The following is a 25,353-nucleotide window of genomic DNA, read 5'->3' on the forward strand; positions in this document are numbered from 1 at the left end:
TCATGAGAGGTCTTGAACGAGTAGATGTGAATCGGTTATTTACACTTTTGGATAATAGAAGGACTAGGGGGCATTCCATGAAGTTAGCAAGTGGTACATTTAAGACTAATCGGAAAAAATTATTTTTCACTCAATGCACAATTAAGTTCTGGAATTTGTTGCCAGAGGATGTGATTAGTGCAGTAAGTGTAGCTGGGTTCAAAAAAGGTTTGGATAAGTTCCTGGAGGAGAAGTCCATTAATGGCTATTAATCAATTATTCTTAGGGAATAGCCACTGCTATTAATTGCATCAGTAGCATGGGATCTTCTTGGTGTTTGGGTAATTGCCAGGTTCTTGAGGCCTGGTTTTGGCCTCTGTTGGAAACAGGATGCTGGGCTTGATGGACCCTTGGTCTGACCCAGCATGGCAATTTCTTATGTTCTTAGCAAAGATGGTAAAACAGGGGTAGACAAGTTTTTTTTTTGTTTTTTTGTTTTTTTAAGCTATGTTAATGATAGAAGAAAGGCAAAAGTGGCATTGTGAGACTCAGGTGAAGGCAAAGAATATGTAGAGGCTGATGAGGAAAAAAGTAAAACTTAAATATTTTTGTTCAGTGTTCACTGTGGAAGGATCTGGAGCAGAACCACATAGAACAAACACAAATAAGACTGGAAGTGAGGTAGACTCAAATTGATTTTCAGAACAGTGTGTTCGTGAGTAGCTAACTAAACTTTAAAGTAGATAACGTGATAGGGCTACATCCGAGGGAATTGAGGAAATGTAGAGAAGTCTCAGCAGTTGACTTTTTCAATTCTTCTTTAGCGTCGAGAGTAGTTCCAGAGGACTGGAGAGGGGCAGATGGGTTTCCTATTCATAAAACTGGAAGTAATGAGAAGGCTGGAAAATACAAGCTGGCTAGTTTGACTGCTGTGGCAGATTAAATTAGAGGAATCGCTGCTAAAACAGAGGGTAGTGCGGTTTCTGGAATTCAGTGATTGCATGATCTGAGGCAGCATGGTTTTACCAGAGATAAATCATGTCAGACAGATCTGATCAATTTCCTCTTCTCTCTTTTTCTTATTTTAAAAAAAAACCCAATAGGGTAGGAGGTTGTGGGGAAAGAGAGCAAGAAAAGACAATACCAACAGGAAGAGGGAAAGGCAAAGCCAAAAGGATTGCTGCTCCAGACAACTTGCCTGTCTTAGCTCTTTTTTTTTTTTTAATTAATCAGCCAAGCCCCTCCAAGGCACTACCCTGTCCCCCCTGGGACTAGGAACTTGCAAACTGGGCTTGCTCTGCCGGCTGCAGCTAGTGGCATGGCCCTGGGGCTGAACGGGCTAAGATCCAACATTGAGCAGCTGCATTATCAGGTCCTACCATCTGCTGGAGGTAGAAAATACTGGGATTTTCCAGAGCTGCACCATCCCTTACTAGGGACAATGATGTCCTGCTGGGGGAAAAAACATTGTGTTCTATATTCATCTGCTGGTAGGGGGGAAACAACGCATGAGTGCTGCCTGGACTGGTATAGCTGGACGACATGGAAACTTGGATTTCAATAAGGCCTTTGATATGTACAAGAGACTTATAAATAAATTGAGCGCCCTTGGTATGGAACCTAGAGTGATCGACTGGTTTAGAAACTGGCTGAGTGGGAGGCGTCAAAGGGTAGTGGTAAATGGATTTTACTCTGAGGAGTATGACTCAGGGATCAGTCCTGGAACTGGTTCTTTTCAACACTTGTCTTTTTGCCAATGATATCAAAATCTGCAACAGGGTGGACGGCCAGGAAGGTGTGGAAAATATGAGGAGAGATCTGGCAAAGTTCGAGGAATAGTCTAGGGTCTGAGAGCTAAGACTTATTGCTAAAAAATGCAAAATTATGCATTTAGGCTGCAAAAACCCAAGGGACTGGTACAGTATTGGAGGTGAAATTCTTCTAATTAGAAAAGAAGAGTGGAATCAGGGGATGATGGTATCTGATGATCTTAAGGTGGCCAAACAGGTGGATAAAGTGAAAGCAAAAGCTAGAAAGATGCTTGGCTGCATAGGGAGAGGAATGGTCAGCAGAAAAAAGGTGATCTTGCCCCTGTATAGGTACCTAATGAGACTTTATTTGGAAAATAATAGGATATACACCGGTTGGAGTCTGTCCTCAGGGTGGATACTAAAATGGTTGGTAGTCTTTGTTCTAAAGCATATGGAATAGACTTAAAGATCTAAACATGTACACCCTACAGGAAAGGCGAAATAGGGGAGATATAATGAAATGTTTAAAGGTTTTCATGCACAGGTGGTGAGCCTCTTTCAACGGAAAAGAGGCTCTAGAACCAGTTTCATGGGATGAGGGTGAAAGGGGGTAGACTCGGGAGTAATCTTAGAAATTATTTCTTTACAGAGAGGGTAAGTGAATGCATGGAGTGGCCTCCCAGTGGAGTTGGTGGAGACAAAAACAGTATCTGAATTAAAGCATGGAATAAATACAGGAGATCTCGGAAGGAGTGATGCAAATTTTAAGGCTAGATGCATTGGCCTGAATGGTAGACTAGATGGGCCATATGATCTTTTTCTGACATCATATTTCTATCTGATGATCAACATGGCATATCTGAAGCTCTTGTAGCAAAACAGATAAGCTTATGGTAAAAGTCAGAAGCATGCTTGGGTGCATAGGAAGAGGAATAGCTACTAGAAGAAAGGAGGCTATATTGCCTCTGTATAAATCTATATGGAGACCTCATTTGGAATACAGTGTACAGCTCTGGAGACTGCACCTTTATTTATATATTTATTTCAATTATTTGTATACCTTCTAAAGGATATAAACCAGATGGAGTTGGTCCACAGGGCAGCTACAAAAATTATCACCATATGCTTTAAGATGAAGACCGCTGAAAAACTTAAATATCCAAACGTGTACCTTGGAAGAAAGGGGAGATACGATAGAGACATTTAAGTACCTTTGGGGAATGAATGAATAGGAGGCTCTAGCATGAGGGACCATGGAATGAGGGTGATGAGGGATAGACTCAGAAGTACAGTAATTTAAGGAAATATTTCTTTATTAAAAAAAAGAGGTGACACATGGAACAGCCTCCCAGTGGAAGTGGCGGGAAGAGCATAGAGATTCTCTGAAAGAGAGGAAGATATTGTAAAGCTGAGTTGGTGGTGTGAATGGACTGTATGGTCTTTATCTGCCTTCATGTTCTGTGTTTCTGTTAACCTATGACTTGGGAGATATATGAAAGTGTGTCGGCAGATCTATAGGTGTGGCTATTTTACAATCAAAAATTTTGTTTGACAGAACAAAATGACTGATACCCTTCAAATTTAAATAGATATTGTCATACTAAAATGGTTCTTTGAGACTCAACTGGCTATTGACGAAACTGCAGAGATATTAAAATCAGCAAAAGGAAGGAGCCCCAACAACCCAAATTATTCACCCATAGAAATGAAGGTCCACCTTTCCTTTATTAATTATGATTTTTAATTGAATCCTAGGTATCTGAGTTTCTTCTGTTTTTCATTAACGTATCTAATCCATTGCTTTGTAGGTAAGATGCAGGGGTAGAGTCCTGTAAAGGGTCCTTGGGCTACAAGACGTAAGACATTTCGGTAAACAACTGCTGGGCAACCGATCAGAAGCCTGGGGTGTTCCATGGCACAACAACCATAATGTGCTAGTTTCAGGAGATGAGGACTCGCCAAGGCATCTTGCTCAGATTACACCCAGGGCCCTGTTTCTGAGCTTTGTGTTTGCAGGGAGCTAAGAGAATAAGGATAAAGGGGAATCATCCACATCATATAAAAACTAACTGGTGCAGAATTTTATTAGACTTGTACTGATATCCAGTATTAGCAGTCTCACAATTTTGAAACAAAAAGTACTTTCTATACATGGAGAATTAAAAAATGAACCAGAACCACTTTCAATTGCTTTGCTTAGTGTAAGTCCACAAAAAGAAGTAAAGAGGGAGGGTAAATATAAATGTACAGAAAAAATAAATTCAGGTACATATAACAAGGGTAAAACACCCATCAAATGTTTATTCCTTTGCTTATTATGATGATTTGTCAGATGCCTTTCCTGCTATTGATATTGGATTCAGACAAAGAAATCACCAAAGAGAGATAATTGATCTGGATTGCAAAACGGAATCCTTAAATGTAACTTTATACTTAAAGGGTATTTTAAAGAAAATTCAATGCCTTTAAGCTAAAAATGTTAAATCAAGAGAGTAGATGTTTTAGGTGAAATCTCCAGAAACATTTCAGGTTCTTGTGTAAGATTCAAGGTTGAAACCAGATTTATGGTTTTCTAAGGTTTTCACTTGCCCAGTATGTAAATAATATGTTCAGGTATTGGCAATAAGCTATCTTTTTGAGTCTAGAGGCATTCAGAAATTGTATTTTTAATATCCAGTTCCAGGGAGAATCATGACATTTGGGAAGTTTACAGCTAAGTTGCTAATTTTCAGAGTATTTTCAATGTTAAAGAATAATATTTAATCAATGCAGTGTTAAGAGCATGAGAACACCCAACTTGTTGCTCAGTATTTTCCATCTTCTGCATGCTTTGTATAGATACATCTTAAAACAAAGCTTTATCTTCTGTATTCCCTGTAGATTTTTACATAATTGTAAATTAATGGTAAACACTTATTTTCCTATCCAAGATGGCCTTCTCACTAGTTTCAAAACTTTAGAAGACTTGCTAGCTTCTTGGGTTACTACAGGTTTTCTCTGAAGGGGGTGCTCCAGGCAGCTGTAGACCTTCATTCTATTCTGAATGGATCTTCCTAGGGAAACCTAGGATCTGTACTTTTACTTCAGCATATCTGATGCTGACAGTCTGTAGTAAGATAGTAAATATATGTAGCAAACGTGAGGGGGAAAAATGAAATTCAATACATAACAATGAAAAATCTCAGATGGTGTTTTACGCTGTAGCTGCCATCTTATCTACCCTCCACCTACTCCAAGGAAAGGACACAGTTTTTCAAAGGAATAAAGCTCAAATTGTATAAGAGCCTTCAGCATATTCTTTTCTCCACTGACAAACTGGACTGAATTAGCTATGACACATGGGGGGACATCATCTGACAGCACCAACTGGACCTTTCTCTCTTAGCTCATATAACTTTTACTCTGCTGAGCATTTGCAAGAGTTCCTGTGAAGGTCTTGCCTCATGAGCACCTCAGTCTTTTTTCATTCAAGATAATCTGTTTTTATAACTTTTATTTCAATTCCTACATTAGTTTGCTGTCTCAGCAGCCCCCCAGATAGTACTTTAATGCTATCTTAAAGAAAAATATTTCTTCACAAAAGATGTCTGGCACAAAAAAGCCCACCATCAATAGCTTCAAAGACAGTCTGTTGCAGGAAAATCTCTATTACTGATGGACATAACATTAAGACTGAATCATGTCCATTCCAGCTGCTATCACTGTTGCTGGTGGTCTCAGTGTTCTCAGAAGTCAAGGGCTTGGAAGATGGAGGAATTGCACAAGTCTCTCTGAAGAGTCGCATCTGTTCCTCCTCCCGGAGTGGAGCCTGGTTTTGCACCCTGGATGTCTAGTTGAGCAGGAGCTCCTTAAATAAGCCTCTTCCTTCATTGGAGCAGGCATGGGGACTCTCCACCTCACTAAGTTTGAGCAAACAGAAAAAAACATCATTCTTGGGTGTTGGTAAGCCCTTCGCATGCATCACAGGGCTCGAGACCTTGTAAAAAAAGAAAAAGCTCCATTCCTCTGAGCTGGCAGTGCAACCGGTACTGAAGAAGCACCAAGCATTGGCGCTGACAATACAACCATTGGCACGTCAATGGCACAACCATTGGCACATCAAGATCCATTGACGTCAAAGCATTGGACTCTGCTGTTGACTCATCAGAATCCAGAGCACTCGCACCTGGACTCTGAACTACCGATGCAGTTTTTGTAGGAGGATAGCGGGTGCAAGGGAAGATACACTTCACTTACTTCACTATTTCCAGAGTGGCTTCCCCATCAAAACCACTTGAGCAAGGTCTCCATCTGGACACACCATATGCTCCATGGTACAATTAGTTTCTAACTGGCCCCTAGGACTAATTTTGCAAAATCCAAAGGGTGTGCAAGAAGATTCCATCTAAGTTTCTGAAGAGAATGTTCCATCCCCAGAACATGGCAGCCCTTGGACCAGGTGGTAGAGTTGATGAAGACTTTCTTTACATCCCTGGCGGCTAAGGACATCCTTTCCAGAATGTCTAATTTTTTTCCCTCAAGAAGTACCCATGGGGTATTCCCATCAGAACCCCTGTGAGATGATTTGAGTCCTCACCACTTTCTTGCAGCGGAATTCAACTAGCTGAATTCCGTTAGTGATGAAGGATCCCCTTCTCAATTGCCTACTTCATCATTGGGGACCTGAATCAATGTCCCCTCTCCCCTCAGATCAGAGGAAGGATCAATGGGAATCCCCTCTGACCCCCTACCTGAGCTTTCGGAACGCTTGTCTCTTCTGGAGGACTCTCATAGTCCAGATTTATGGATGGTTCGGTAAGACGCTGGGCATTAACATCCAAAGGACAAAGACCCCACAAGGAAGGGGGTCTCTGGCCCTCTTCAGATTTTGAACACTTCAGTGGAGCTGGAGGCCATTCCAATCCATTTGATCCTGCAAGAATTACAAAAAAGAATATGGGAGAACCTGTTTTCCTGTTCCCCTGTAGCCAGGACGTTAAACCTAAAATACAGAGTCTGGTAACCATGTTCTCCATAGACAGCAGGATGAATTAGCTATGCTTAATATCTGCCTACTTTCCAGGAGATTTGACCATCTAGTTAGATTTAGCTCTAAATTTGACTGAGGGGTTCATGAGGCAATACCTGTATGGGAAGTCCCCCACATGCTCAGTAGAGCAAAAGCTCTATGAGCTATGAGAAAAAAGGGTCTATTCATTGCCATTGGGATAAGCAACCTGAACACCACTGATTACTGGATGAACAGGCTAAACAAAACTGCTTGTCCAAACTTTCCATATGAGAAACTTCAAAAAAGCAGATGCCAGTGGCTCAGAAAGTGGTTTCATAAGCTGCACTAGAACCACATTAAGGTCCCATGGAACAGATGGTTTGGCTCCTGCTGGTGCTCCTCTTTGGTAGGAAGATCTCTCTAATGGCTAGCAGATGCTTTTGAAATAGTTGTCACTTTTCAGATTTATTTTTATCTATTCCAAGATACTTATGCTTAAAAAAAAAAAAAAAAAAAAAAGAGGTACTCAGTTCTGGTCCTCAAGGGCCTGATCTGAGGACCTCTGGTTTTCAGGATTTTTGCAGTGAATATGCATGAGAGGTTTGCATCCACTGCCTCCATTGTATGCAGTTATCTCATGAATAGTAATTGTAGAAATTCTAAAAACCTAAAAGGGGTTGCAGTTGTTGTTGGCTGGATTTGTCTTAAAATGGAAGAGGGAGTCAGTCACGTGATGGTCGGCTAAGGAGGCAGGTGTGACTTCCAGAGCTCCATGTTCCCTCTCAGCTTGAATCAAATTATTTTGCTTATAGTGCTCTTCTCTCCATCTGAACCTTGACCGCAGCTGTGCTTAGTTTGAGTGGAAGGTACATGGATGATTCTGGCTTCAGAGAGTGGAAGATATGACCACAAAACAAAAAAGCAATGGTTGAGAAAGTGAAAGTGGGAGATGCAAGCGGAGAAAAGGAAAAGGATCTAGCAGTATTTTTTATGTTGGAGGAAGTTGCTAAGCACCTTACAAAATGTCACGGTGGTATTGGAAGATAAATTAGCAAACTTTCAGTCAACTGTGGAAGAATTTCATGCAGCAATGACTGTATACAGACAGTGAATTTTGACTAATGAAAATAGAATTGGGGACAGGAAGACACCATGATAGACTTGCGGGAACAACTGCGTCAGCTTAAAAAAAAACAAAAAAAGATCAACTGGAAGAATGAATAGATGATCAAGAAAATAGAAGCAGATGCAAAAACATTCGATTCATCAGCATCCTTGAGAATGTTAATGGTCAAGAATTGAAATATTTCTGTGAGTATACCATTCTGGAAAAACTAGGATGGGCACCTGAAAAACTACCTTTGCAATTTGAAAGGATTCACAGACTGGGCCCCTACAATGAAAGTAAGGGAAAGCCTAGACTGGTCACTACGAGAATACTGAACTATGCCGATAGAATCAATACTGCGGAGGAAGTGAAACAGTGTGTGAGTAATAACCTAGCAGACACATGAAACATGTCTAAAGGCAAGTTGTTAGCACCAAATTGTCCGGCATACCTTTTGAAGCCTTGTTAGACTGTTACATTTCTGGTTTAGTTTATTTTGCCTCCTTACTTCGGTATTAACTGGCATGCGAACCTTGTGGTGGTGAACTGGATATTGTGATGTTTGGAATTGAATTCTGCAATAAGTCACCTCCTTGGCCTGCTCTCATCTCAGTCTACTAATATGGCAACCTGCAGTGACGCAGATAATATATTATGCGCAGTGCTTTCGCTGATAAAAGGAATATGGATGTGTCGCAGTACAATTGATCAGTAATACCAAATTGATGAATGATTGCAGGATACTTTGATTCCTATTCTGTATGTTTTTTTGAAGAAAATCTGGAAACTACATTTTGGCACATGTGACTTTTTGCTGGTATTAGTTGCATTACATGTGGGAGCTATGGCTGAAGCCCAGTTTGGCGCTAATGTCTTTTAGCAACATGAAAAATGGCTGCTGATGGTGACGCAGTTGGAATTCGGAGAAAGGAGTATATTTGATTTCCAGCATTAATGAGCTTTATCTGTTACAAAGATGATTTGGTGAAGTTTAGTTCTGGCTTTTCTTCCCTCTTTTCACTTATTGCATATTAACGAACATTTGCACAGCTGTGGAGGAGGATATCTCTGACCTAGGGAGATGGAAACGATTTCTCTGACTTTTTTTTTTTTTTTTGACTGATGAGATTCCTCTTGGTTTTCGATGTGTGGGGACTGGATGGAGTTGGTTCACTAATCTTTACCGTTTTATAATATTGAACTGAAGAGGGGACTGGGCTTATGGCCCATTGTAATTTTCCAAGTAAGGATGAGTACAAACAAAAAGGAACATTTGGGGGGGGGGGTGATGTCAGCACATTGGAAATGGTGAAGTAACTTGCATGGAGTGTGAAGGGTATGAATGAGGCATGTGGGATGAATGTTGTGTAGAGTGTAAATGTGGTCAAATAGAGATATGGCCTAGGCATGTAAGATTTCAAGACATTTGTATAGAGGGTAATATTGAAAAGTTAATATACAGTGCTCATCACTTTTTTTTTTTCCCCTCTCTTCAGAGCATTAGTGGTAGCGGGGTCTAGGCTGGGGGGCTCTGGTCACTCTCATACCAGTTATTCATGTATCCTATACTTTAAGGCCTTCCATTAGATGGCTCAAGATGTCAATTTCCGATCATGGAATATAAAAGGTATTAACTCTCCCATTAAAAGGGAAAAAAAAGATTCTACTGTCTCTGAAAAAAAACTGTATACTCGTATAGTTTTTTTTTTTTTTGCAAGAAATAAATTTAGAGGACAAAGAACATATGAAACTTAAAATAGACTGGGTGGGGATATGTGAGTTTGCTTCCTTCTTCAAACGTAAGTGGGGTGTAGCAATATCTATATAAATAAAAATGTAAATGTTCGTTTGTTCAGAATCTTAAATCTCTGAAAGTTCTTCACCGATTGCTTTGAAATTTTGACACAATGTTGCATTCGAATACGCACGTGTTTTTATATACCTATATTATATACGTGTCACACCTGTGACAGGTAAAAACATGCTTTTTTGGAAAAACAGCGCCATCTGTTGGACGTACAAGCAACACACGTTATCTACAATATAAATGGGCTCTGACCGGCCTGCAAATGCACAGTAGAGAGCAGCTCTACCGCGCATGTGCGGACCATTGAGCTCTGCGCTACGTGCTGGGAGTCAGAGGGGAGTTGGAAAGGGCAGACGAGTCGCCGCTTCGAGAAACGGCTCAGCCCGTTCCTCCCCTGCTGGGGAAGGGGGGAGGGAGTAGGGACTGCCGGACAGTTACACACAGGAGGAGGAAAGGGTAGAAGAATCGCCAAGCCAGTCCGTCCACCGCTGGGCAAGGGGGGGGAGGGAGTTGGGACGGCCGGAGCAGAGCGAATGCAGTTGAAAGCGGCTATGAAGAGATCACAAGCAGCTGCAGCAGCCAAAGCGCAAAGAGCTGAACAGAGAACAGCTCGCCCTCCTCCCCTGCCCCCTGAGTCCCGCAGATAAGGAGAAGCCAAGTAAATATCCCGCAACTGCCGGGGGGGGGAGAGGCAGTGCTGTCAGCCCGCGCGTGGGTCTCAGCTGCCACGGGAAGAGTTTACATGAGCATCGCTCCACCCCCACTCCCAGCAAAGCACGGTGACAAAAGTGAAAGCCAGAGCCCTGCTCCCGCCTCCCTCTCAAGCCCCCGATCAGATTTCTTAAAGGCACAGGTCTCCCAGAAAGAGCAAAGTAAGCTAGGCTACGTGTCCCAGATCTGTTGCAGTGCCTGCCGCCTGCCCTTTGCAAGGGGGGGGATGGAGTGTTTTCCTCTCTCTCCCAGACACAACTGGCGTGGGAACTTTGCAAGCTCTTGCAAGTGCAGAGCAAAGACTTAGGTGGGGAGGGGACAAAAATCCCACCCATTTTAACTGTGTGTGAGAGAAGTGTGGCAATGTGCACTGAAGGCGAGTGTGAGTGCCAGAGAGAGAGAGGGAGACTATGTGAGGGATTGTGTATGTGTGTGAGAGAGATTGGGCGTGCGTGTGTGAGGGACAGAGGGAGGAGTGTATGTTCAAGAGAGAGAGAGAGAGAGAGAGGAAGCCTATGTAGGGAGCTGTATGAGAGAGAGATTCTCTCCCCCCCCCCCCCCCCCAGCTCTCCACTTATAGGTTACAGTGGAAGGGGTTCAGTGTAGAGGGGAATTGGAGAGCAAAGGCGTTGGGGCCTGTAAGGATAGAGTGAAAGGGGTCTGAGCCTGTCCCTCCACCACCGGGGAAGGGGGGAGGGAGTTGGGATGGCAGGACCATTACGCCTCGTGAGATTCCCCTCGGTCACCGCTGCAGCTCCTACCACCGCTGCCGCCTCTGGCCCTTTGTGGTGCTGGGGGGGGGGGGGGGGAGGAGCAGAGCAAAGCAAAGACGTAGGAGGAGAGGGGACAAAAATCTCGCCCATTTTAACGGGCTTAACGGCTTGGACTAAATATTTTACGATTCCATTTCAATGTTTCCGATCGCATTGTTAAATTGAATTTTCATAGATTTCGATTTATTTTCATTTTGATTTAATTATTTCGTGTGACATTGCGTTGGAATTGAGCTGTGTTGTTTACCATACCGTTCATTTAGTGAGTATAGTTTGTTTTTTCTTTTTTCATCCTTTTTCATTTCTAGAATTATGCGGTTTACATCTAGACACGGATTGCTTCTCGCATGGACAATTATATGTTGCGTGTTCTAGAGTCGGCAAACCAGATAATCTCTATATCTGCACAGACAGTGGAACAACAAAAAATATTGTATACCCACAAGCATTGTGAAATTAACCCTATTCGAAACGTGCGCTTTCTCTTTTCTTTCTTTTCCATTTAACCAGACTGAGCCACAGCAACGCGTGGCCGGGTACAGCTAGTTGATAAATATAAACATTCTATTTCAATGTGAAAATTAATCAAGGATTCGCAAGAGAGATTTCTTTGGATTGTAGGGCAAGTATATGGTATTAAACTGTTATTAGGGAACATATATGCACCTAATGTGTATTAACATGACTCTTTGTTTCCTTAGTAATACAGATGCTGCAATTTGCTGCATATCCCATTGTGTTGGGAGGAGATTTTAATGTTTCCTCTAATCCTGTACTGGATATGTCAATTTCTTGTGCTGTAAGGTTTTGAACAAGTGGTGGTTTACTTATATTTTTTCCCCTAATATCTGAATTAAAATTGCATGTTGAACTTTTGTATGCGACTTTACCCGAGATTCCTTTAAATGTATGTGGGCTCTTAAAGTACAGAATGCATGCTGTTTACACTTTGTTTCCATTTAAGTTGAAGTCGCTGCAATCAGAGCTGCATTTTAAAGATGCCGAGATGAATGAGTTACGAACAAAACTCCAAAACTGGGAAAGAATGAACAAACCAGTTCCAGTACCCATTTCGTGTAACAGGTAAGAACATAAGAAATTGCCATGCTGGGTCAGACCAAGGGTCCATCAAGCCCAGCATCCTGTTTCCAACAGAGGCCAAACCAGGCCACAAGAACCTGGCAATTACCCAAACACTAAGAAGATCCCATGCCACTGATGCAATTAATAGCAGTGGCTATTCCCTAAGTAAATTTTATTAATAGCCGTTAATGGACGTCTCCTCCAAGAACTTATCCAAACCTTTTTTGAACCCAGCTACACTAACCACATCCTCTGGCAACAAATTCCAGAGCTTTATTGTGCGTTGAGTGAAGGAATTTTCTCCAATTAGTCTTAAATGTGCTACTTGCTAACTTCATGGAATGCCCCCTAGTCCTTCCATTATTCGAAAGTGTAAATAACCGATTCACATCTACTCGTCCAAGACCTCTCATGATCTTAAAGACCTCTATCATATCCCCCCTCAGTCGTCTCTTCTCCAAGCTGAACAGCCCTAACCTCTTCAGCCTTTCCTCATAGGGGAGCTGTTCCATCCCCTTTATCATTATGGTTGCCCTTCTCTGTACCTTCTCCATCGCAACTATATCTTTTTTGAGATGCGGCGACCAGAATTGTACACAGTATTCAAGGTGTGGTCTCACCATGGAGCGATATAGAGGCATTATGACATAGGTGATACCTTTAACAGAAGCAGCAGTGCTACCTTATTTTTAAATAAGCCTTTCACAGAAAGATAGACTATTTCTGTAAGCTTCATTTTTACCATTCTAATTTGTGTTTGATTCTTGAGATGCAGTAGCTGTTCCAAGTGCTGAATGCCCATTGTGCTCATGCAGGGTTTGTGTGGAGCCCAGCTTGAGATAACAGCTACAGGAGGAGCACTTTGGAGGCCGTGATATTAAACACTTAACTCTGTTTTAGGAAAAATAACTTTGTTATTAAACAACTGGTGAATACAAATGCATTACAGAGTGAGGAAGTGGTGACCAGGGTTAAGCTGTGGGGTATAGGATGTTTATCAATTTCATTGCAAAGATCTTTGGTAGGCTCTCTCTGTGTACTCTTTGTGTATTTTGCATGTATGTTAATCTTGTTTTTCCTTATATTTCTGCTACACCAGTCCAGAACGTTGGGGCTCACTCCCACTCCCCAGCTGATGGAGGCATAATTTTTTTTTTTATATGACATCACTACTCTTCTTAGTATTTTCTGCCTCCAGTTGATGTGTGGACAATCTGGTGATATAGCAGAATTTTAAAATGTATTTTCAGTTTTATCTGCTAAGAATTAAAAAAAAAAAAAAAAAAAATTTCAAAAAAGAGAGAAACAGATCTGGGCCAAGCTCCAACCCAAGGATTGATGAAGCGTGCCAATACTGCTAATGCACCTTCCACAGTAATGAGGTTTTGGTAGAGCAAGAAAGAGAGAAGATTCTCAAAGAGCTTTCCTTCACTTAGGAGAGCAATTTTCAGTTTGCCAAACTGTTCTTCTTTGTTTGTTTCCCTGCTGCAGCAATTAAATCAAAAAAGGGGGAGAGTGAGAAGTCACTGATAAGATAAGGAATTCAGCTCCAACCTCACAGAGGGGCCAATGCAATATCAAGCATGAAAAAATGTGTCCAAACTGGACTCAGCGTTTTTTTCAACGTGTGCACATCCCCCTCTCCTCAGCACCTAAGGCAATAGGCAAGTGAGCTGCCTTGCTAAAAAGGACACGCTAGGGATACATTGTGCGTCCCTAGCGCATTCATGGCATTGGGCGCCCAGGAGATGTAGTAACACCATGGGTTAGGGAAACGGACACTCATAAATTGAGCATCCATTTTCCTAACCTGACCGCCATGAAGACTTTTTTTTTTTTTTTTTCGTGCTGCTTTCTCTGGTTCCTCCTACTTAGTACCAGGACGATACTAACTAGGAGGAACCACAGAAAAGCAGTAATTTCTTTTTTTTTTTTTTTATTTTAGCCCTTGATGCGTGTCAAGACTTAACGCCAGCTCCGAGGCTGACATTAATTCTTGCATGTAAAATCATCAGGCGCACAATGATTTTTTGCATGGGGGGCAATAGCTAATAGCCTCATCTACATGACATTTACATGTGATGAGCGCTATTAGCCATGAGCGTGCTAATCCCCTTTTTGCATCTGGTGTTAGCCTAGTGCATCCAAGACACGTGTCCAATTACGGGCTAACCTGTGCGTTTGCCTGAGTGCACGATATTGCATCGGCCCCAGATACACAGGTCGATCCAGTAAGGCCGCGGTAAAAACAGTGAGGTAGTGTCAGGCGCACCCTTCCTCCCCGCACGCACAGTTCTCTTCACTAACTCCCCGATACTCTCCTCTAATCGCATGCAAATGCATGCCGCGGCTGTGAAGCGTTAGGGAAGGGTTATGCCCGCGCAACCCATTTTACTGTATAGGCGCTGTAACAGCGCCTATACAGTAACCTGGGTGCGCTGGTACCTGTCATTTCAAATGACATTTGAAATGACAGGCACCAGGAAGTGTAAAAAAGTTTAAAAAGTGTAAAAAACAAAAAACCTGTGTGTTATATAAAAAAATAAAACAATTTTAAATACCTGTCGGAGGGCCGTGGGTCCCGGTGGGCGGCGGGCAGCCATCAGCGGCATCCGGTAGTCCCTTCTCCCTTCCTCCCTCCCTCCCCTGCCTGGATGAGCGCCAAAATCGCACGGGCGGGTCGGCAGCGGGGGGGGGGGCGGCAGCAGGATCCGGGAGCGGCGGGTAGGCGGCAGCGGGGTCCGGAGGGGCAGCGGCAGCGGGGTCCGGGGGTGGCAGCGAGATCCGGGGAGCCAGCAGCGGCAGCATGTTCGATCGGGTAGGCAGCTAGGTGGCAAAGTAAAGATGGCCGCCTGCACGGGAAAATCGTGAAATTGGCCGCTGAGGACGTGACGTCACACCCCGTGATGCCAAACGTCGTGACGTCACGTCTTCAGCGGCCAATTGCACGATTTTCCCGTGCAGGCGGCCATCTTTACTTTGCCACCTAGCTGCCTACCCGATCGAACATGCTGCCGCTGCTGGCTCCCCGGATCTCGCTGCCACCCCCGGACCCCGCTGCCGCTGCCCCCCCCCGGACCCCGTTGCCGCCTACCCGCCGCTCCCGGATCCTGCTGCCGCCGCCCCCCCCCCCCCCCCGCTGCCGACCCGCCCGTGCGATTTTGGCGCTCATCCAGGCAGGGGAGGGAGGGAGGAAGGGAGAAGGGACTACCGGATGCCGCTGATGGCTGCCCGCCGCCCACCGGGACCCACGGCCCTCCGACAGGTATTTAAAATTGTTTTATTTTTTTATATAACACACAGGTTTTTTGTTTTTTACACTTTTTAAACTTACCATAGCAGGCCCGAGCCTTGCTACTTTTTCGTTTGTTTTTTTTTGCCCTGGTCCCGTCTGGTCTCCTGCAGCCCCGTCCGGTCCGGACGGGGCTGCAGGAGACCGGACAGGACCAGGGCGGGTAAGCAATGTTTTTACCCTACACTACACTACACTAACTCCTACTAGGGGGAGGCGGTAAACTAGCAGGTTAAGGCCGCAGCAGAACAGCGGGTTACGGAGGAGATAATATCAGCGCCCGTTACAGTATCGCAGGGGAATAGCTAATTCCTTCATTATACAGCTTTTTCGTTCATTTACATGCCGGGTGCGGAAAGGGTTATGCGTCTGTTTTCAGAAGCGATACGGACGCGTGAAACTGGAGACTGAATCGCCGAATTGCCTTGCGCGCCCGAATTGTGCGCTACGAGCACGTTACAGACGGGCAATCCTCGAGCGGACGATACTGGATCGACCTGACAGACAGCAATAGGGGTATCCATTACTACCAGGCTGCTTGCACCTTCTCTCTCGTCACACTGAATGCACTCTATAAAAACAACAAATCAACAAACTGTTAGAATCAAAAGGCTGCAGCTTTATTACACAACATTTATATACAGTGGCTTGCAAAAGTATTCAACCCCCTAAAAAGTCAGCAGATTTGTGTGGACTACAAATGACACACAGATTGTTCCAGACATCATATATATTGCTGTTTGTATAAGTATTCAACCCCTTCAGACTAGTGCTTGCTACAATAACAGCTTTGTCTGTTGGGATAAGTTTCTACCAGTTTTGCATGCTGTTCGGGAATGATTTTTGCCCATTCTTCCTGGCAGATTTGATCCAGATTGTTCAGGTTGGTTGGATGACGCTTATGGACTGCAATTTTCAAATAGTGCTTCATCTTCTCGATTAGATTGAGATTGGACTTTCACTTGGCCATTGTAGAACATTCACCCTTTTGTTGTTCAGCCACTCCTGTGTTGCTTTGGCCTTGTGCTTGGGGTAATTGTCCTACTGAAAGATGAACTTTCTTCTGATTTAGTAGTTTTTTGGGTTGGGTTTTTTTTTTTTGGTTTGTTTTTTTTTAGCAGACTGAAGCAGGTTGTCTTGCAGTATCTCCCTATATGTTGACCATCTATCTGTCCTTCAATTTTAACAAGTTACCCAGTCCCCGCTGAGGAAAAGCATCTCCACAACATAATGCTGCTACCCTCATACTTTACTGTTGGGATGGTATTTGCTGAGGAATGGATAGTTAGGTTTGCACCACACATAGCATTTTGAATTTTGTCCAGAAATCTCCATTTTTGTTTCATCTCACCATAAAATCTTATTCCACATTTTAATGGAATCATTTTGCTTTCTGGCAAACTCCTGCCATGCTTTGATATGGTTTTTCTTCAGTAATTGCTTCTTTCTAACCTCCCTCCCAGGCCAGTTGTATGCAGAGCTCTTGGTTATGGTTGACTGGTGCACCTCCACTCCAGCTTGGCCACTGAACTCTGTAGCTCCTTCAAAGTGATTGTTGGCCTCTCTGTGGCTTCCCTCACAAGTCGTCTTGCTCAGATGCCGAGTTTTCAGGGACAGCCTTGTCTAAGTAGTGTCTGGGTGGTATGATACAACTTCCATTTCCTCACAATTGATGCAATAGTGTTCACTGGGATATCTAAGCACTTGGATATTATTTTGTAGCCTTTTCCTATATGTCTATAACTTTATCTTTAATTTCCTTAGAATGCTCTTTGAGCTTCTTTTTCACAGCTTTCCTTCAGATTCACAATCTGACCAATGGTACTGGAATTAGGAAGTCTTTTATTTAGAAAAGCTGACATTTTTTAATGATTTACAATTGTAGCCAATTGTTAGGGCTTTCATCTGTGTAAACGTGGAGCTTCCACAGCACAGGGGTTGAGTACTTATGCAAGCAGCATTTTTCAGGTTTTAATTTTATTTTATAAAAAATGCAGTGAAATAATAATTGTGACTGAAAATTTGCTTTAAGATAATACTGGTTTGCAATAAATATACTATCTGGAACAATCTGTGTAACTGCTATTTGTAATCCACACACATTTGCTGACTTTTTAGGGGGTCAAATACTTTTGCAAGCCATTGTATGTATGTTGATGTCTGTAGATATAGACAGAGAGAGAGAGAGAGAGATCTATAGAGATAACAATATCAGACTTAATTCAATGCCCAGTGAGCATCTGCTACATCCCCAGCAAGATGCCCACCCCCAGGCTACCTAGCTTGCAGGCATCCAGCAGCACCATAGCTGTTATCGTGTGAGGGTACCTACCTCATAGAAACATGAAAAAGACCATATGACCATATGGCCCACTCAGTCTGCCTCATCATCATCATCATCATCCACTCATTCCGCCACACCTTTCTACCTGATGATTGATTGATCAGTCCTCCTGGCTGATCCATCAAATGAACCCAATACAAATCTGCTCGAGTAGTATCGCTCGTACATTTGTCCAACTGTGGCAAGCAGAAGAAAAATTACAGCACAAGTGCAAACACTAGAGGGAGGGTGGGAGGGAACCTGAAAAACAAGGAGGAAGAGAGCAGAAAACACACAGGTCCACTAGACCCATGCATTCATACCTCATCCCCATGTGCTACTTCCTAATATGAAGTTCCCAGTGGAGCCAATCAAACAAGCAAATCTGCATAGTTTGAAAACTCCACTGGGATGCAAGATTCCTAGCCATGAGACCCTAAACCATCCCCACTTGGCCATCAAGTGCACAAGGCTGCATGCAGCTAAGTCGGGAGCCCACATTGTCACAGGCAAACCAGGACTGGCCTGGCCCGCCCAATCATTTAAAGAATAATGCTGCAAAGGCTGTTTTCTGAGCAGTAAAAATAAAATGTCAGATAAGATCCTTCACTGTGGGAAATGTGGCATAAGAGGCAGTGATACTGCAATCGTCCTGGACCTGCTCCTGTTGTTCTAGGGGAGAGAATCCAGTTTCAAGCAATGGTTGGCTGGCAGTGTTGCTTTAAGTTGGGGGTCATAGACCAGCAAACTCAAAGATCCTCCTTCCCACCCCCTTTTTAACCACTCGCCCTGTGACCTTAAACCAGTTGCTTAACCTTTTTTATGGTCTCAAATTTAGAAAGTATTTTCCTTAGAGTAGAAGCTTTATAAGTGCTTGAATTATCTTTTATGGACATACACACTCAATGGGAAGTATAATGGTGGGGAAAGTGCCATGGCATGGCAGTTTGAGCCATTCTAGATGTTATTTTGAGCTTAGTTTAGGAACACTTGAGTTTAGTACCTATAAAGGTGTAAATAACTTGCCGTAGGAGTTATCATTGTAAAAGGTGTAGTTATTTCTGGTGCTAGTGCCAGCGATAATGTGTTAAACATTATCACCCGCAGCGGTACCGGAAACATTTTTCCTACCCCCGCCTAAACCCCTCCCCTTTCCCTCCTTTTAATTTTATCATCGCAATGTGGTCGTTATCGCGTGCGTGAGGGCGATAGCCCATTGTGTTTTGAAAAATGACCCTGTAAGGTATTTCTTACCTGTTCATGTATGGCTTATTAAGCTTCTAAAACTAAAATCACAGTGAATTTATACATAGTATCAAAAAAAGCTTAAATTCATCTGATTTGACTTCCCTTCATGTGTGATTCATGCATTGTTTCCATTACACCCACAGGTGATTACTTCTCATGATTTGGATAAACTTGTAAACCTGTAATGTCTACAGCATGCTGCTAGACATACAGGCTAATGCTAGAAACAGATTTTGTGAAACATTGCATTTTTTGATTATTTTCGAGGAGTTGTTTTCAACCTGGTTGTTGGGGACCACCCGTTCAGTCTGGTTTTTGTGCATGAGATATAGTTGTATGCACTGCCTCCATTATTTGCAAGTATATCTCATGTTCACTAGATATCCTGAAAATCATACTGGTCTGGAGCTCTCGGAGGACCAGATTGAAAACTACAGCTAAGAAGACATTTTTACAGGATTTTTAAACTGTTCTGGTAGACCTTGTTCTTTTCTTTTTAATACATAGTAATTTACTGACACAATTCTATCCATTTGACAGTTTTTTGTTTTTTTTTGCTAGATATTTGAAATTTAGTGACCAGAAGAGAGTTTAGGAAGAAATGTGTAGGCACATTTTGAATTAAGGCTAAAAAATGTTTTTGTTTGTTTTTTAAGCTAAATGCAGACATCCTTGTTGATGGCCTTCACAGCATTCCCAGCCCTGATTTAGGAATTGAACCAAGAACTCTCTGCAAGGCAGAATATAGCACTGCCACTGGCATATCAATCATTCTTCATAGAAATACACCACCACTATACTAGCTTGCTAGTGCCATCTACAGCATTACAATTGGCCAAAAATATAATTTCAAATGTGTTTTTCTTCCTCCTCCTACACCTAGCAGTAGTCCTAGTAGATGTTGGCTCTTGAGTTTTGGTCTTTTTGATGTGGTCATTTGGCCCCAAAGTTTTCCTGCCTCGTTGTAGCTTTTATACAGTAGATTTTGTCCCAATATTCAGAGTTTTAAAATTTCCCCCAAAATGGATGGAATTTGCATGCTGATCCTGTTCATGTTGTCAATAATATTGCTCAAAAATACAAACTCCTTGCCAGTGATGACACATTTTTATCAGTTTAGTGTAATTATGCACAAAAGTGTTTTCATTCTAAACTGTATCAATGTGTAATTTAGTCATTTTGTCTTTTGACTTATTTGAAATGTGTGTAGAAGATGTATTGCTTTGTCCAAACATGTCCATCCATCTTTGTTTAGTCCTAAGAAGAGCCCCCTGGCAAGTGTAAAAACAGAAGGCTGTTCTTCCCCTCAGACTGAAAAGAACTCTTTTCCTACCAAAGAATCCTTCACTGCTGTTATGTCTCCTAAGGCCTCCTCTTCGGTGGTACAGCCGCTCATTCACAGCCCTTTCAAAAAGGAAGGTAAGAGGTCGAGTATAGTATCTGCTACAGTAAGCACCGATAATAGGGTACTGAAAACTGTAAAACGATCTTCTGCACTTTAAAGGGATGTTATCTGTCCCACTGTAGTTTGTTTAGGCCAATTTAAAATATGGGTTAACAAGGTTTTTTGGTTTTTTTTTCTTTTCATTTAAAAATACAAGGTTTTGCACCTGTTTGGCGACTCTGGTAGGGTTGTGCTCTCCCATGTGGGAAACTCAGATTCAAGTCCTGAACTTAACTTCTGCTCCTTGGGCCAATACAAGTTGAGAATGCTGTTTAAGGAGCATTTGTAGCTTGTGGGAGGGTGTCCTGGTCATAAACCACGAGCAGCCGCCGTGGTGTGCAGCTGAGGCTCGTTGTTGGAATGTCTGGCCTAGGCAGAAGGGGTTAAAAATGGGGTAAAGCATTGGGTAACTGTGATTGAAGGCTCATTGCACCATAACGCCAGTTCTGATTTGAACTGAACATCCAAAAGCGTGGGAGGAGGCTTCTACACCAAAAAAAAATAGAAATGCAAGATTTCCATTTTTAAACATGGTTCTTTACATATGAGAACATCATATATTTTTAAACATGTAAATATAGAAAGTCTATAAAGAAGCATCACAGATAACATAAATAAGAAAGCCACACAGATGGCGTGTTTGTACTGTTTTTGAAAAGTTTTTCAACTGTACAGGTTGTCAACTTTTATATAACTGTAAATGTATTGTCCAGTTCCATGGTTTTCCACCTTAGTAATGTAAGAGAACATATAGTGGTTTTAAGTACAGACTGGTTAGGAGAGATGTTGCCACCTTTCTGGCCAAAGGGTGAAAATGTTTTGAATGTGTTGTGGGTTATTTTTTTATTTTTTTGTAACCTCTAGAGGAGAACCTTACCTAAAATTCTGCTCTTTTAAATTGGCTCACCGGGAGATTGGGGTGGAGATATAGGTATAACAGAAGATCTTTAGAAGGCTAAGAAAAAAAAAAAAAGCAGTGCATTCATTATTTTTTGAATTCTTTAAAAGCCTTGGAGATGGATATATATGAGGGGGAGTCCATAAATAAGATGAATTTAAACTGTTTTGATGCAGTGCAAAAATTCACCTTATTTATGGACTCTTCCTCATATATAATGCTGTAAAGTTTTGGCTAGCTGAAGGGTTTTGGATGTCGTAAAGTGTCGCCAACCAGTCAGTGTGATCACTGACTGATAGGTGAGACACCAGTGGGGTGGATATGATTATTTTTACATCAGCCAAGGACCAGCACATGATCGCCTTGGACCCTTTTTCTCTCTCTCCCCCCTGCCTCTCACCAAACAGTCTCATACACACACACACCAAGTAAGTCTGTTAATATAGATCATCATTATTTGATCATCATTATTTAGTTCATGCTTTTTCAGTCATAAAGTTCAAAGCATGGTACAATTTGCAAAATGCATTGCATTCATAAATTTACAGAGTAGTAAAGGTAAAAGGCCATTTTTACATCTATAGTTTAAACAACATAAAGGCGCAATATTTTCATAGGATACACAGAATGATTCTAATATCTCAAACTGGGAGAAAAAGACACCAAGAGTGTCTATAGATACAACAGACTCATAAATAGTGAGGAAAGGTATTATAATGCAGCAGGGCAGCACTTGCAGGTTTAACAGCTTTATAAATTGAAAGGTCTATGATTACTTGAATAGTTTAGAATAGCATAAGATACAGTTGTTCCATAAAACACACAGGATAGTTCTGGTGTCTAGGGTTGGGGGGGAAAAGCACCATGAGCGTCCATACATGTATAAACTCATAAATAGATGAGAGAAGGCATGAAGGCAGTATTCACAGATTTAACACTTCATTAAATAAAGATGTAAGGAATAATATCGATTTACCGTATTTAAACTTAGGGAGCTGGGCTGGTTGTCGTTTACAAGATAGGGCGAACCACAATGTGCAGTGGTCCTGGGTAGGAAGATGAGGTTATGACTCAGATTGTGGCTGGGAGCTGAAGGCTGCTTGAAAGAGCCATATTTTTAAGTTTGGTGTGTATGTATATATGTGTATATATGTATGTATGTATATTCATGTGTGTATATGTACCATGATGTTAGAGACTTCTTACACACAGGGATATTTTTCCTATATGTAACTAGTTAGTTAATATTCACTATAAAATGGCAATATTTACATTGGTTTTTAAAACTTATGTACAAAAAATATAAAAAGGAATCAACAATTTTTTTCAATCCAATTTTCCCTACTAGAGCTTATGTTTGTTCATTAAAAACAGGAAAGAATCATTCTGGTCCTGAGTACTAAAACAGCAAAACAGGAAGCTGGATTTAGGGAAACAGAAGCAGATTTATTTATTTATTTATTTAAAAGTTCTTATATACCGCACAAGGGATAAGTATATATCCGTCTAGGCGGTTTACAAAATGGTCAAGCACATACATAATTTAAGAATTTTCAAAGGATGGTTTTGAATAGAATTATTATTATTATTTTTTTTTTTTTACATCATCACTAAGAGGGTAACTTTTGCGCAGGTGCGCATGTTCGTCGACCTGCATCCAGGGATGCAACCATTCTATAACATACAAGCGTATGTTATAAAATAGTCTGACTGTGTGCACCTGTGGACGTGTGCACCTGTGGACGTGCGCTTGTGCATACAAATACTGCCTCTGTTGCGGAAGTGGGGGGATTTTAAAAGACATGCGTGACGACGCTTTTAGCGGTTTTTCCAATTTGCTCTCAGTTCGCCCAGGTAAGAGAGAGGACTTCCAAAGCCCCCTAGTTTAATAGCCCAACCTTTAAAACCCTGCTGATTTGCCTATATCTTTTTGCTTTACTCCTTACACACCATCCATAGCAGAAGTAAAATACGCAGCAGGAGACCCCAGCGCACGTCTGTGCGTGTAAGTATTTACGTGCAAATTTCAAGGCAAAGTCCAGGAACGCCTATTGCCCCGCTCAGCCCACACCCTGCCCCTTTTTCAGAACTTTTCATTTGTGTGTGTAGTGGCAAGATTGCAGGCGGCTTTTAAAATCTGTTTGGTGCATGCCGGCCCAACTTGTGCACGTATCTCCAGGTTTTGGTGCATGCTGGGCTTTTAAAAGTCACCTCTAAGTATTTTATTTCTTCATTATCGCAAACAGACTGGGAGGCATCTTTATTTTACAAAGATGGCTTATTCCAGAATTCCTATCTCCGATGCTGCCTAAAGTTTATTTTGGACCATGATTTTAGTTTCTTGTAACCAAGGTTTGTTATACAGAGGAGCTGTTGTAAACGAACTCAGGAAAAAATCAATAAATGATCCTTTTGTTGGCCTTCCCACAAATATGTAACGTAGAAGATGAAGTAAGACAGGATTCCTTAGCCACTGAAGGTTTTATAATTAAGGGTAACAAATTTTGAGCAAGCTTTGGTGCCAGAAATGTTAGAAGATTTTTGCATTTTTTTTCCTTGCTTTCCCCTTCCTACTGTTTTTAGTATACTTAAAAAAAAAAGTGGGGGGGGGGGAGGGCTTATGTATTTGCTCTCTATGTGTACTCATTATTTCATGAACCATTTAAGCTACCAGCAACCACATTTTCACGATAGATATTATTTATATAAAAGCTAGAAACCAGAATAACATCTTAGAAAATGTATGGATGTGGCCCAAAGTTGAAAAAAATGGGAAAAAATATATTTTAAGGAAAAAAAAAAAGCACTCATAAAACTTGCTCTGTAATTCTTTTCTTGTTTTTAACTTTTTTGTTGTATTTCCCCATACCCCCCCCCCCAACCCCTGCCTCCAAGTTTCTTTCCTCCCTACAAGCTTCTTCTGTCCAGCCTTCCTCTGCCTGCTGACGTGTTTCTCCGTGGACCTGGGTGTGGGCTCAGCCACGGAAGCTGTGGCAGCTCTTATGCTTGGTCCAGCAGCAGGCACCAAGTTTGTGTCTGGGTGACTTGGCACCCATGGTTTTTCTAGCTCTTTTTATAAGACTTATGTTAACTGTACTTTAAACTTCACATAATCTGGGTTGACCATTTGCATAAATGATGTTTCTTTGTCTTGTGATTATAGACAGCAAGGCGCAAATCCTTGAACCTGAGCAAGTAAAGACAGAGGTGATTCAGAAAAACATTTCTTGCAGTTCTTTTCAACGACAAAATTCTCAAGGTAAAACAAAAAAGAAAAAAAAAAGAACTTTTATCTCACTCAATTCAGATATGTTTACCATTGCAGGTATTGAAACAGTAGTTTCAAAATCACAGAATTCCTTTTCTTCCTGCTAGACCAGTCTGCACTTGTGGGGTTTCCTGTTTCATAGCTGTTGGAGATAGGGGGAAAAAAATGGTATGTCCTCTATGACCCCACTATGGGTATAAGGGAGGTATGGGTCACGGTAGTTGCCAGTAGTCTCTTTGTCCAGCAGTTGCAGACAAGAGAGGACTTGCGTGTGCTTCTCCCAGAGCCAAGTTAGTCCCCAACCTGATGAAGAAACTTTGGCTCCTGAGGCAATAATCATGTGGGGCGGATTTCAACAGGAATACCCTGTGGAGTGCATCCTTGGGGAATGATCCCAGTGTCCATAAGGGGCTGGTTGATCCTCCTAAAATAAAAGGATTTCACAGGCTGAATGCTTTAGAGGTAGATTTTAAAAGCCTTGCATGCACGCAAAATCAACACTGTTATGCAGCAGGTGGATGATCCTCCAAGGAGAGGGTGTCTTGCAGTTTGAAGTGAAGAAGATACCTATTTTCATGCCCCTGTTTTAATATGCATGAGCTCCTGAATATTTGCATATCCTGGCTCTTAAAAACGGTATAGGAGAGGGACTCCGGGAGTGACGAGGAAGATCAGTTA

The 25,353-nt window shown here is 42.0% G+C and overlaps 1 protein-coding gene across 2 annotated transcripts in view; it reads left to right on the plus strand.

The window, feature by feature from the left end:
* Positions 1 to 25,353, plus strand: part of ATRIP (ATR interacting protein) — a 129,163-nt gene that overhangs the window by 37,351 nt on the left and 66,459 nt on the right. For both annotated transcript variants that reach the window (XM_029599396.1, XM_029599395.1), the window contains exons 5-7: positions 12,084 to 12,202; positions 20,321 to 20,484; positions 24,571 to 24,666. In XM_029599396.1, the coding sequence (XP_029455256.1) occupies positions 12,084 to 12,202; positions 20,321 to 20,484; positions 24,571 to 24,666 (379 nt within the window). The remainder of the gene's footprint in view (positions 1 to 12,083; positions 12,203 to 20,320; positions 20,485 to 24,570; positions 24,667 to 25,353) is intronic.

Source organism: Rhinatrema bivittatum, chromosome 4, assembly GCF_901001135.1.
Source record: "Rhinatrema bivittatum chromosome 4, aRhiBiv1.1, whole genome shotgun sequence".
Taxonomy (NCBI): domain Eukaryota; kingdom Metazoa; phylum Chordata; class Amphibia; order Gymnophiona; family Rhinatrematidae; genus Rhinatrema; species Rhinatrema bivittatum.